The 13,641-nt window shown below is 49.3% G+C and overlaps 1 protein-coding gene across 5 annotated transcripts in view; it reads left to right on the forward strand.

The window, feature by feature from the left end:
• rad18 (RAD18 E3 ubiquitin protein ligase) overlaps positions 1 to 13,641 on the forward strand; it is a 407,126-nt gene that overhangs the window by 238,237 nt on the left and 155,248 nt on the right. For all 5 annotated transcript variants that reach the window (XM_038810763.1, XM_038810765.1, XM_038810767.1 and 2 more), the window contains one exon: positions 10,969 to 11,088. In XM_038810763.1, coding sequence (XP_038666691.1) covers positions 10,969 to 11,088 — 120 coding nt within the window. The remainder of the gene's footprint in view (positions 1 to 10,968; positions 11,089 to 13,641) is intronic.

Here is a 13,641-nt window from a genome sequence, read left to right on the forward strand (position 1 = left end):
CTATTGTACCCTATGGCATCTAAAATGGCGGTGTGCATCTCCTCTAGGCTGCCTCCTGCCACGTTCTGTGGGTCGGGGAGGGCTGCTACTACACTCTGGTCTAAACTCAGCACGGTGAGCTTAACCTGCTCTCTCTCATCCAGGCCGTACATGGTAGCCTGCTGTTTTACGTTAGCGAAAAACTGGTGGGGGTCTGCGGTGGGGAGGAACGGAGTGATCTTTTCACAAGCGTCCCTTAGCTGGGTTACTGTTAAAGGGGTGGTGTAAGTTATGTCTGGGGCGCCTTCTGATTCGGCTTTTCTCTGCGTGGTTACGGGATTCATGGGTGCGGTTATGGTCTGAGCTGTGGGGGGTTGGGGTGCCTGTCGTTTCTGCTGAGCTGCGGGCGCACATATTCCCTGAACATAACGCTGCGCTGTCTCGCTTAATTCCTGCCAATCTGGGGCATTTTCCCCATCTAACTGTGCTCCAAAGGTGCTTTGGAAGCCATTCTGCACCGAAAGCAGAGATTGCAGTTCCGCAATCTGTTTCCTGCATTTCGCGTGGTCAACTGTGCTTTGTCTTTGTTCGGTCGTTGCAGCATGGAGTGCTCTCAAAGCTGCTTTGAGATCAGAACATTGCCTCTGCAATGCCTCCACCTGCTTTTCCGATTCCTGTCTTATCAGAACGGCACGTTGCACGTCCTGATAGGCTTTCTCATACTGGGTCTGGGAACTGTTCAGATGAGCTAGACAAGACTGATGAGCCCTTTTGGCATCATCCACCTCTCTATCCTTCTCTGCCAACTTCCCTTTTAATTCCAGGTTTTCTTTCTCGATGTCCCTGACATCGACCTTACTCATCCTATTCCTCTCTTCTAAATCTGTCCGGAGCGTCCTGATGACCTCCTCTGCGCCTCGCAACTGTGCCAAACAGGACACAATCGCCATCGGCTTGCGTGCTTTACCTAGATTCTTTTTGTGTATTTGAGAGAGGTTCTCCCACCAAGTATGACCTATACTCCCGGGACCTGTCTCCTCATTTGCACAAAACTCTTTCCAAAGGGGCCATCCCTTTCCTTGTAAATATTTGCGGAGTTCCAGCTCCCACGTGGGACACTGGCCTACCCTGCTACTGCTGCTGGTCGCTGCGACCACAAACTTTGCTGGATCCATCAGACGTTCCATTGCCTGCATGGCCATTTCCTCTGACTCTCTTTGTATAATTTGGAACAGGGGGTTGCTGGGGTGGTGTTTCGAGAAAAGGGTACGGCTTACGCTATTTTCCGATCACAAAACTACCGAAAGTTTGTCGCAACAAAAAGCTTTCAGTTTTACCTTACAGCCCTGTTAGTACGCATGCACTAAACACACTTCCGAATTACGCTTATTATTTTGAACACCTTGAATACTTGTGATCTCTTTACTTTCTTTGCAATTTGGAGTTCTAATTCAAATTTCAGGGTCCTGGACGGTGTGGGGTTTCCACTTACAACCGTATCCCGCCAGGAGGTCGCCACTAAATGTTGCACGAAACACAGGTCCTCAAGGGTTCAAACGAATAAAAGCTATACACCGATTAGTAAAGTTCAAACGATCAATATTTATTATACAGTTATAATAAATACTCATGCACACACTAAGAGACTAAGCTATAACTAAACTTTAAGCGAACAGAATACTTATCTAACAGGAACAGGCAAGGTCAGAGAACGAGGCCTTCGTCCTGGTCTTGTACTGCAGCCTTCAGCAAGCGTTCTGGTACTTGGGAGTCTAGTGGGTTTGGATCGCGTAGCGAGCGTTGAACTTACGGTTTCGGCGGCTGGTGCTCAACGGCTGGAGTCAGGATGCAAGATGTCAGTCAGAGCCGGAGCACGAGTTTAACAGACCGGGCTCTGTGGGGAATTTGCTTTTATACCCCTCTCTAATGTCCTTGCCCCCTTCTAGGCGGGCTCTACCTTTCGGTACCGATTGGAACGTTTCCAAACGGCTACCTTCGAAATCCTCCAATGCGGGGGCTTCCCTCGATGTTGGGGGGTGGTTTCGATATTCGTTACTCTGGTGCCATCCTGTTTGCACAACCAATTAAGTGCTACATTGAGATGGAAATGTTGCCATTGTGTGTGCCGGGATCTGGGCTGCCTCATCAGAATGTTAAGCGCTTTGCCATTAACACCTTTGGCTTGGAGATCTGCACCTGGCCAGAAAACTGGTTTGCTGCTTGCAAAATGCTAATTAGTTGAGAGCAGGCTGTCTGTTCTCACTAAACAGGCTTTCCCTGCTGTCTTCCATTTTAGTTTGGCTCAGTGTCCATTTTGCGTGGCCAGCATGGCTACAGCACACTGGGCTAAATCGCTGGCTTTTAAAGCAGACCAAGGCAGACCAGCAGCACGGTTCAATTCCCATACCAGCCTCCCCGAACAGGCGGCGGAATATGGCGACTAGGGGCTTTTCTCAGTAACTTCATTGAAGCCTACTTGTGACAATAAGCGATTTTCATTTCAGTTCATTTCATTTCAGTGCAGAAAGAGGCCTTTTGGCCCATCGAGTCTGCACCGACCCACTTAAGCCCTCACTTCCACCCTATCCCCATAACCCAATAACACCTCCAAACCTGTTTGGTCACTAAGGGCAATTTAGCATGGCCAATCCGCCTAACCTGCATGTCTTTGGACTGTGGGAGTAAACCGGAGCACCCGGAGGAAACCCACGCAGACACGGGGAGAACGTGCAGACTCCGCATAGGTAGTGATCCAGCGGGGAATCAAAGCTGGAACGTTGGCACTGTGAAGCCACAATGCTATCCACTTGTGCTACCGTGCTGCCCTGTCTTGTGCGTGAATGTTTGTTGCTATGACCTCTAGTCCTCTTTTTGCCCTTGGGTTTATCCCTTTGCATCTCGCTGACTTCTTGTGGATTTTTACAACCCCCCCTCCCCTCCTCCGCAGCCCCCCGCCAGCTCTATTGGCTGTTGGCTATACAAACAGGTCCTGTAACAAATTGGTGAATGGCCTTCACGTCTTGTGGAACCCCTCTTCCAATCCTTGGATGGCGAATTTGATTTTTTCCAGTTGGAGAAATTCTGACAGGTTGGACAGCCAGTCTGCAGCTTCGGGTGGTGCTGCTGATCACCCGCCAAGCAGGATTCTTCGGTGGGTGATTAGGGAGGCAAAGGAAGGGCGTAAGCCCCCCCTTCCAATGAATAGTTCTGGCTGGTCTGATACCCTGAAGACTGCCACTTTCGTTCTTCGCTCCACCCTCACCCCCACAACCTTCGGCATTGCCTCAAAGAAGGCTGCCCAGAACCCGACAAGTCGGACATGCCCAGAACATGTGGGTGTGGTTGACCGGGCCTCCCTGGCACTGTTCACATTTGTCCTTCACCTCCAAGAAGAACCTGCTCATTCGGGTTCTAGTTAGCTGTGCTCTCTGCACCACTTTTGGCTGCATTAGGCTCAACCTTATGCAAGCGGAGGTGGAGCTTGCCCTGTTCAGCGCTTCGCTCCAGAGTTCCCACCCTTTTTCTATCCGTAGTTCTTCCTTCCATTTTTCCCGTGTCTCGTCCAGCGGGGAACGTGCCTCCTCTAACAGTCTCCATGCAGGTCCCCGCAGTTCTCCCCCCCCCCACCTAAGTTGCCCGCATCCAACAGTTCTATCATTGAAAGTCTTGGCATCCGTGAGTATGATGTCATCGTCTTGCGGAGGAAGTTTTTGATTTGTAAATGTCATAGTTTGTTCCAATTGGGCAGTTGCAACCTTTCTGTCAGTTCCTCTAACCTCGCTAATCTGTTGTTTGTGTAAAGGTCCCTCATTGTTAATGTCCCTTCTGTCCTGTCTCCACCTCTTAAAGGTGCCGTCCATTGTAGCTTGTGTGAACCTGGGGTGTTGCAGATGGAGCTATGATGGACATATCAGTGAGGCCGAAGTGCTGCCTTAGCTGGTTCCATGTCCGGATGGTGGCTATTCCCACTGGGCTTGTAGAGTGCTTGGCTGGCGCGATGGAACTGTTGCTGTGACAAGTGCCAGGAGGGACATACCTATGCAAGAACTCTCCTCCATCCTTACCCATTCGGCTTTCAGCTCTCTTACCCACCCCTTCACTCTTTCCATTGTGGCTGCCCAGTGGTAGTATTGGAGGTTTGGGGGTCCCATGCTTCTCTTTCTCTGTAGAAGCTTTTTGGAGATTCTTGAGTTCTTCCGCACACACTCACCCACTTCACCTTGGCCGTCTGCACTCAGCCACGCCGCCACGGATAGTGGGAGTGCATCCCACCTCTGCAGGTCCTTCTTTACTTCCTCCACCAGACTTGGCAGGTTCCATTTGTAGATATGTGTCCAGTCATGGGCAATTTGGATCCCCAGGTAGTGGAATTTGTTTTGGGCTTGTTCGTCTCCCTGCGGGTTCGCTGGGCAGACTTCACCTTTGCTCAAGTTGAGTTTGTAGCCCGAAAGGCTTCAAACACTTTCAGGGCCGTCATGATCCTCTTCATGCTGCTTTGGGGGTCCGAGACATAGAGCAGGTAATCCGCAGAGAATGAGTCTCTGGGTGCAATTCTCCGGCCTCGTTGCACTCTCACTCAAACAATACGAGGCCGATGAATAGCTCTTCTCACAACCCAAGTGGATTCCCGCGGGTAGGCAGGCCATGTAGCATGGGGGAGTCATTGCCTAGCACCCCAATCACACCTTGATGCCTGGACACTGTGCCTGAACACTACGGAAGGCAGCACCACACACACAGCAGCCAACATCCGAACACCCAGGGGATGAGATACAGCTCTGGGGACATGTCCACGGCTAGAGAGTGGGTGAGTGCCATGAGGAGGGATAGGATGCCTGTGCCAAGCATTCCGGGGTCGGCCCGCGTTGCGGAAGAAAGTGACAGAGGCATCATACTAGTTGTGCACAAGGGTGTTTATTGTGTTTTACAATTCTCCACTCTCCTGATGGTGCTGCCCCCTCCCCGCCCCCCCGGGTGCCCTCAGTGATCCTCGATGTGCTTTACTTTCCTAGCTCCACCATTATGTCTAGGCGTGTTTCCAGGATGCACATCAGAGGTGGAGGTAGCCAGCTGCTTACCATGTCTCGTGGCCTTCGATGCCTCTGGCCGGCGTCCTCTGGGGTCGAAGTTGCCCTGGCTCACTTGTCGATGGTACCTGCACAGTCGGGTGCTGGCTGTGAGAAGTGGCCTCATCAGAGGGGTGATCTTGGGGGGAGCTGATGGCCACCATACCCACTCCATGGACGGGTCCGGGTTGGCACTTCGCATTCCCTCCTCCTGGTCTGCGCCCATAGGGCCCTGAGGTTCATCTTGGGATGGAGGGGTGGCTGGTTCGAGCCCCAGCTGCCTTGCGGCATCTGGGTCTGTCAGCCCTGTCAGTTCCCCATGCTCTGCACTATCGTGTCGACGCCCTCAGTGACTGGGACATGCTCTGCAGCGCCTCCGCAATGCCAATCAGTGACTGGGACAAGCTCCACAACGCCTCAGCCATTCCCATCCGAGAGCAGGACATATCCCACAGAACCTCATCAAGGACCCACTGCGCCATGCCTTGGGCACCTTCACTAATGGTGCCGACATCGCACACCAGGCTCTCCACTGCGGTCCCCGCCCAGCAAGGTTGGCCTCGGTGTCACGCATTGCCACTGACATCTCCTGCACTCGTAGTCTCTGGGACTCCTCCGATCGACTATGACCTGCTGGCGTGTTGCTGACATCTCCCTCTGAATGTCCTGGCTGCACCCCAATGTCTAGATCAGCTCCAGGAAAACCTCTTCCACAGGCTCAGCATCAGGCTGCCACGGAGCTGGGTCTTGAGATCCAGCAGACCGTCAACTGCTGTCTCACTTAGGGGTTCCTGCCTCCCCCTGATGTGCATCAGCAGCAGTGTGGTGCTCAATAGATTGTGCTATGGAAGCCTAACCTCTAACATTTCCCACCGAGGTGCGTGTATCTGCGCTGGTGGAGGGTGGGGATGACAGCTATGACTCCTCGATCGTGCCTTCCTCGGAGCTCCCTTCCGAGATGTTCTCCTGGGAAGCTGGAGAGGGTGCCACCCAGGAGAGCCGGCACTGTTAACTAGGGGACGTGCGGGAGAAAGGACATGGGGTCAGTGGGAGGGATGGGTCAGTTAGTAAGGCAATCACTACTCACGTTTGACAGGTCCTTTGGGTGGAGTCTTGTGGTTCTTCACCTCTGCAGCATCCGCCAGCCTCCACATTGATCACCACTCTGTCTTCGGCCGCCCCAGTCACCTCCGGGGCCTGTTCCTCGAAGGAGGTGAGGATTCTTATGTCTGGCACCCCAACGCCTGTCTGGTCCTTCTCCCGACGGTTGTGGGAGAGCTTTTCCTGAGGAGACACAGAGAGGGCATTGTTAACCACAAGGTGCTTCACAGTGGTGGGGGAGATGTCTGAAGGAAGGGTTGGGGTGGTGGGAGAGGGGGGTGAAGGGAGGGTTGCAGAGAGAGGGGGTGAATGGAGGGTTGGGATGGTTGAAGAGAGAGGAGAGGTGGAGGGAGGATTGGGGGAGTTGAAGGGAGAGGGAAGGTGGAGGGAGGGTTTGGGGGGTTGAAGGGAGAGGGGTGGAGGGAGCGTTGAGGCTTGCATGGAGAGTTGGGGTGATGGATGCTCATGTGGGGTGGAAAAGTCTCGTGGGGAGGAGGGTGGAGAGGGGAGGGGTGCATTGGTGTCTACTAACTTGTGCTGCCTGGTGTAGCCGTTGACCTTTTTCCACCACTGGAGACCAGCCCTCCCGGTCACACTCCCGGCACTCATAGCCACCGCCACCATGTCCCAGACAGCACCGGCTGCCCTGGGACTACTGTCCAGGACCCACAGGGGAACAGGAGATCCCTCCTGGCCCAGGAGCCTGGTCCAATCTACATGCTCAAATCTTGGGGCCAGTCTCCTGGGCGCTATTGTTGCGAGCTGGCCGGGGTTGGCTGAGTAAGTGCTACTCGACCTTGTTAGCGGAGGGCTGCCAAGCCTTCATTTGCGGCGAGAGGCCTGTGGGGCCTTGTTAAGTGGACCAGTTAACGTTAAATGCGCCGGGATGCTCGCGACTGTTCCCGCACATTGCAACACTTTCAAATCTTTCTGGAGAATCCCGCCCTCTGTGCTCTCTGCCCTCTCTCTGGATCCCCTTCCAATTCTTCGGCGCTCTGAAGGTGATCAATAGTGGTTCTATTGGGAGGACGAATAGGAGTGGGAACAGCGGGCATCCCTGCCTTGTGCCCCTGAATTGTTTTGAGCTGGAGGTGTTAGTCTGCACGCTCGCTGTGGGAACGCTGTACAGGGGTTTCCTCCAGGCAGTGAACCCTGCTCTGAGCCCAAACCGCTAAAGTCGAAGACCTTTTCTGCATCCAATGAGATGTTCACCTTGGGTCTCTCCCCGGATGGGGTAATTATCTTGCTCAACAGGCGCTTGATGTTCAATGTTAGCTGTCTACTGTTAACAAAGCCCATCTGGTCCTCTCCGACCACCTCTGGCAAGCAGTTTTCCAATCGTTTAGCTAACATCTTGGCCAATATTGTCGAGCGGCTTGGAGGTGTACACCCCCCCCCATTCGTGCGGGATCAACCATACTTGCCTGGTGGATGCGCTCCGGGGTTTCCCTTTTTGTCCAGCGGCCACCCAACATGGCCACCAACTATGTACGCCATGTGGGTGGGCCCCTATTCGCCAGGCTTTCCCTTTGTTTGGGAGCCCTTCAAAGGGGCTGCTTGCGGTGCCATTTTGTTCCATGTTGCCACGTGGGGCCTGTAGTAGCCAGCCGAGAGCCCCCCCCCCCCCCCCCCCCCCCCCGATTGTCCCTATGTTTCCCCTATGATTCTGTTTCCCCCCATGTCTCTCTTTCTCCCCCCCCCCCCCCCCCCCCTTTCTCAATCCTTAAAATTGATTAAGGGAGTAGACTATTGGTCTCTCAGTTATCAAGGTGCTAGAAGCATATTGGCCATACACCTCCTGCCATCTACAGAGAAAAGCTCTTTGTGTTGAAGGGTGAGGAGAGAAATCAAACCATTGACACCTGCTGTTAAATACTCTGTCCAGCAAAATCTGGCGAATGGTTTCTCTTGTGCTCTGAAGTAAAGAAGGTTTTTATTTTATGAAAGTGGTCAATTAAACTGAACTTTTGAGACTGTATAAGTGGAGCAGCCTATTGATTGGCACAGTAAAGATCGACCAGGAAAATTACAGCATTCATATGAAGAGTAATTTTAATGTTTCTTGAAGTGTGGAAAGGAGACAACTACAGTTTGAAAATATGAATAAAAGACTCCCAAGGATTTGATTTGACCTTTTTTGTTTTAAAAGCTGGTGACTTTTTTGGAAAATGATCAATATTTTTCACGGAGTCCAGTAGGGCATCTATACCTGGACCACATTTTCTAACCAGTGCCTGTCCACTTTTAGAAACAAAATGCAATTTTAGACAATTTGATCATCTTTTTCACCTGCGTGTAAAACTTTACTTTTGTCTACCCTATTTCCAAATAAGGCATGTAGAAATAATTGATAACCTTCCCATCACCAGCGCAGGAAACTTACTTTTCAAGTTTAAACTTCTCCAATGTAGGAATTGGGGAGAACTCGAGAATAACCTCAATGAGTGACGAGGAGCTGCAATCTGATGGGTGTCCTGCTGTGGCACAGTGCTCTTTTAAAGCACTCCAGTTGGGATAAGTGACCATCAGTGCAAAAGCTCTGCAGCTGTAACTCCTGTAAGCAGCATTCTGCGTCAGCCCTGAGATGGCAGATTGAGCCACCTACACACTCACTTCACTTTAAATAATACAACTTCAAGGCAAGAAGGCAAAGAAACCAACTCTTTTTTTAAAAAAAATAGGAAATAGTATTTGGCTCGTGGTAGTTGACTAAAGACAATACAATGCAAGAATCTTTTATTGTGAATAGGTCTTAATGGTTATAAGGGAGAACAACTTGACTCACTTGAGATTTTTCTTCAGTCTTAAACTTTCAGTCTTCCAAGGCAGATAAAATGTTACAACCGACCTTCGTTGAAGGGAAAGATACGAAGGCAAGCAATTTGAAATAAACAGTGAACAAGCTCACCTGTTCCACCGCAAATGATGGCCTCAACCCGAATGTCTGATATTTAACATTCTTTTACCTAGTGGCTGAATAACTTTGAAACATTTCAATATACAGCCTACTTCTGTGAATTCAAAATAGCTTGATTTGATTATCTAAAAGAGATGATTAGAATTTTGGAAAAAAAGGCCACTTAATAGCAGACTACTTTTTTTGTTTTTGGAGGTGTAGGTTGATGGATTAGTAATTGGTTGGATTGGATTTATTCTTACTTTTGCACATAAGACAACAAATCTCCACATTGTTGAGTCGAACCCAGTGTTGTAAATGCACTAGAATGACATTGCTAGAGGCACGGCCAGTTCTGGAGCACGGGTCTTCATCACGACAGCTGGGTTGCAGGTCCCAAACCCTTTACCTTATCGAGTGCCCTCAGCCATTTTTTGATATCACACAGAGTGAATCAAATCAGCTAAAGGCTGTCTTCTGTGATTGGGACCTTAGGAGGAGGTTGTGATGGATAATCCACTTGACCCTTCTGGTCAAAGATGGGTGTAAATGCTTCAGCCTTGTCTTTTGCATTCACTTGCTGGGCTCTGCCATCATTGGGAATGGGGATGTTTATGGAGCCTCCTCCTCCCATTAATTGTTGCATAAAACAAATTCTCCCCCGCCTTTCCTCCCAAGATTTTTGTCAAGTATCATAAATCAGTGTTCTCTGGTTACTGACCTTCCCACCAGTGGAAATATTTTCTCTGGCTGAAGATACAGGACACACAAAAAAAAAGAAGATACAGGGCACTTTGAAGAGGATCCTGAGTAGCTACAAATACTGTGTGACTGTTTTGTCTTTGTCTTGGATGCTGGAGTTGCTGAGAACAATGTACCTTCACTTCGAAGACCTCAGTCGACAGTTTGTGTAACGTTGATTATGCCCATTATGCTGTAGCTAATTTTTTGCCTCTGAATGGAGTGGGTGTTGGAGGGAGATCCATGAGCTCTTTTTATGGTGCATGAGACAATTGCTCATAGCACCTGCCTCTGATGTATGGGATTTGAGCATTGTAGTACTCTGTTCCAGTCATTTGTTCCTGCTCTTGGAGGGTTTAATGCCATAATATCTCATTCTGAAGAAAGAGAAGTTAGGCGAATGCTTTAAAATCTAGTCTCCACAGCAAAGGTAGAAGGCTCTTGTCGCAATTATATGCTTGTTTACCAATTTATAGTAATAAATCCTTTTTCCTCATATTTTCGAGGTTTTGATTCTCCCACCTTCAAATGGCTTTTGATACTTGGGTGGAGAGAGTATGCCCGATCAATGAATGCCTCTGATACCGTGCTGTGACAACAAGCAGGGCCAAAGATGGAGCGGGGATGCGGAGAAATGGGGAGGATTGAATAGAGTCGTAAGTCTGGTGCACAAGTGTTACAATACAGGTATAAAGATTTTTGGGGAAAAGATTGTGGTTGTGGTTGGTGGGGCAGATCTGATGCATTTGAACTGTGCACCCTGTATCGTCTTGTGTCAGGCAGGATGGAATTTCCCCTTAATGCCCTCATTCTTCAGTTCCTGTGCCCTCGTATGGGTAGAAATGTAAAGCATGCTGCTAATGATCAGGTTGAATGGAACCTGAGGTAGGTATCCATATGATGAGGTATAGTTGGACTTAGCCTTTAAATCTGTCCAGAGGTTCCTAGCCCTCTCTAAAGTGAGCAAAACCCTTCCAATTCTGGTACCTAATTGAAAATCTAAGGGAAGAATAGAGAAAGATCAATAGGATCACTGTTTTCTTGGGTCAATTATGTGGCAAGATCCTGCCATTCACTGCCCCCATTCATAGACTCATTGTAACATTCCCAAAATGGGATGTCAGGATCATTCTCTTAATTACAGTGATTATATTCAGTAAAAATCTTTTGCATGTTACATTGCAGGTGTAAAACATCAAAAGGAGTTTCAAGAGCTGGTGGCTGAGGTGAGAAACAGATGGAAAACAACGGAGAAGAACATGAAGAGCGACAAAGATACTGAAGGACAGTGCCTAACCATCAAAGGTTAGGGATAATAATTTTCAATTTTTCTTCGCAAAGTTTCATGTCATCTTGCAAATCTGAGCCCAACGTTAGTTGGCCTTTTGCAAACCAAATCTAATCAGCACAATTCTAGACACAAATACTCTAGTTCCCAGTAGAGTGACAGTATAATTGGTTTTGTTGTCTTTAAGTTTTGGTGTTCATTGCTTACACCCGATACAGTTATTGAAGCTATATCTTTTTGTCAGAATCAGTATAAAATCAAACTTAAAACAGTTTGTCATTGACATAATATTGAACTTAATTCATGAGCAAAGCTGTATATCAGTGAAAACTTTGTTGTGGGGGCTTCCCGAAGCTCAAACAAGTTGTCCAAATGAAAAGCAGCTCCCGAAGGCTGCTCGGAAGAATCCAGTGACAAGTACAACTGCAAAGCAGACAGACCAAACTGTAAGGTAAAGTCGCCATTGTTGCCGATGACCATAGGCTGCTTCCCCATTTGAGGGCGAAAGCTGACTTGTGGTGATTTAATCTGAGGATCACCGCACCTCAAACAAGGGGCAAGGTTGAGAGGCGCTTCATGATTAACCCCAGCCAGTGCAGGAATTGAACCCACGCTGCTGGCCTTTCTCTGTATCACGAACTAGCTGTCTAGCCAAGTGAGCTAAACCGACCCCCAATTCCCAATAGCACTACTCTCCCCTACCAAGCAGGAGGTGGTCATTATTACAACCCAGGACCAGACCCCCAACAGTAACTAGGATACTGGACAGAAACCCAATATTTTATTTTAATTTTGTACGACTGTGAGAGGATACCTCACTAGTAATTTGACGGAAACTAGGGATAGGGTATGATAAAACAAACTTTATTACTTTTTTAAAAAATACTTTTATTTATTATTTAACATTTTAAATAAATAGCAATAAAATAAAACAACAAAAAACCCAACCATCCCCATCCTCCAGCACCCCAGTAACTCAAAACAAATGCCCCCCCTTCCCCCACCCCCACCTTAACAGCCGATGGTAACCAACTCTTTGAAGTTATATATGGAACCCTTCACTCGCCCCCTCAAAATGAACTTAACCTTCTCCAAGTACAGGAACTCCATTAAGTTCCCCAGCCATACTGAGGCACAGGGCGAAGAGAAGCTTACCTCCACCCCAACAGGACCAGCCTGCGAGCAATCAGCGTGGCGAAGGCTAGAATATCTGTCTGCAGCTATGGCAAGTCCAGCACCCCAAATATGCCCCCAGGGACTGATCTCCAAATCCACATGCAGGATCGCCGACATGGTGCTGAAAAGTGCCCTCCAGAATTTCTCCAGCTTTGGGCAGGACCAGATCATATGCACACAATTGACTGGACCACTCCCACACAGTTCACCAATGTCCTCCACCTGATCAAAAACCTGGCTCATGCTCAACTTCGGCACCTTTAGCTGTATCAACCCCAATCTCGCGCACAAGTTTGAGGCATTGACCTTCCGCAACACCTCACAATCCCTCTTCCAGCATCATCCCCAACTCCTCCTCCTACTTGGTTGTAATCCCCTCCAATGGCACCATATCCTCCCAAAATCCTCCCACAGATCGCTGAGAGGACCACCCCCCTTAATTCCCATCATCGACATGACCCACTCCAACACCAAGAAGGGCGGTGCCACTTGAAATGCCGGACAAACCTTCTTCGCGAAACCCCGCACCTGCATATACCTGAAGAACACCCCCCCCTGGCGCCGGAATCCCAAACTTCTTTGTCAACTCCTCCAAGCTCGCGAGCTGCCCTTCTAGAAATAAGTCTTTCATTTACATCACATCACCCCTTCCTCCTCCCACCCTCCAAACCTAGCATCCAGCCTCGTTGACTCGAACACACGATTCCCTTGGATCGGCATCAGCTTCAATCCCGCCCCAAACCTAAAACGTTCTGCCTAAATTGTCTCCTTTTCTTCAGCATGGCCACCACCACCGGATCCCGAATAGTGCCTTGGGGCAAACGGGAGAGGTGCTGATAACAGTGCCCGCAACCCGGACCCCCTGCAAGAGGCTGCCCCCATCCTCATTCACGTAGCCTCCAGCTCCCTTCTCCTTCTCCACGTTCAACACTCAATAATAATGCAACAAGGTTGGAAGGGCCAGCCCTCACTGAAGCGCCGTTTTCCGAATCCTCGCTATCTTTTTTCATTCATGTAACGTGGGCGTCACTGGCTAGGCCATCATTTATTGCCCATTCCTAATTACTCTTGAGGGGGCAGTTAAGATTCAACCACATTGCTGTGGATCTGGAGTCACATGTAGGCCAGACCAGGTAAGGAACGCAGATTTTCTCCTCCAAAGGACATTAATGAACAAGATGGGTTTTACGAGAATCGACAATGTTTCATGGTCATCATTAGACTTTTAATTCCAGATTTTATTGAATTCACATTTCACCATTTGCAGTGGCAGGATTTGCTCCTGGGTCCCCAGACCATTACTCTGGGTCTCTGGTTTACTGGAGCTTTGACAAAGGGTCACCTGGACTCGAAACGCAAAGCTCTTTGCTCTCCCTACAGATGCTGCCAGACCT

Source organism: Scyliorhinus canicula, chromosome 11, assembly GCF_902713615.1.
Source record: "Scyliorhinus canicula chromosome 11, sScyCan1.1, whole genome shotgun sequence".
Lineage (NCBI taxonomy): Eukaryota > Metazoa > Chordata > Chondrichthyes > Carcharhiniformes > Scyliorhinidae > Scyliorhinus > Scyliorhinus canicula.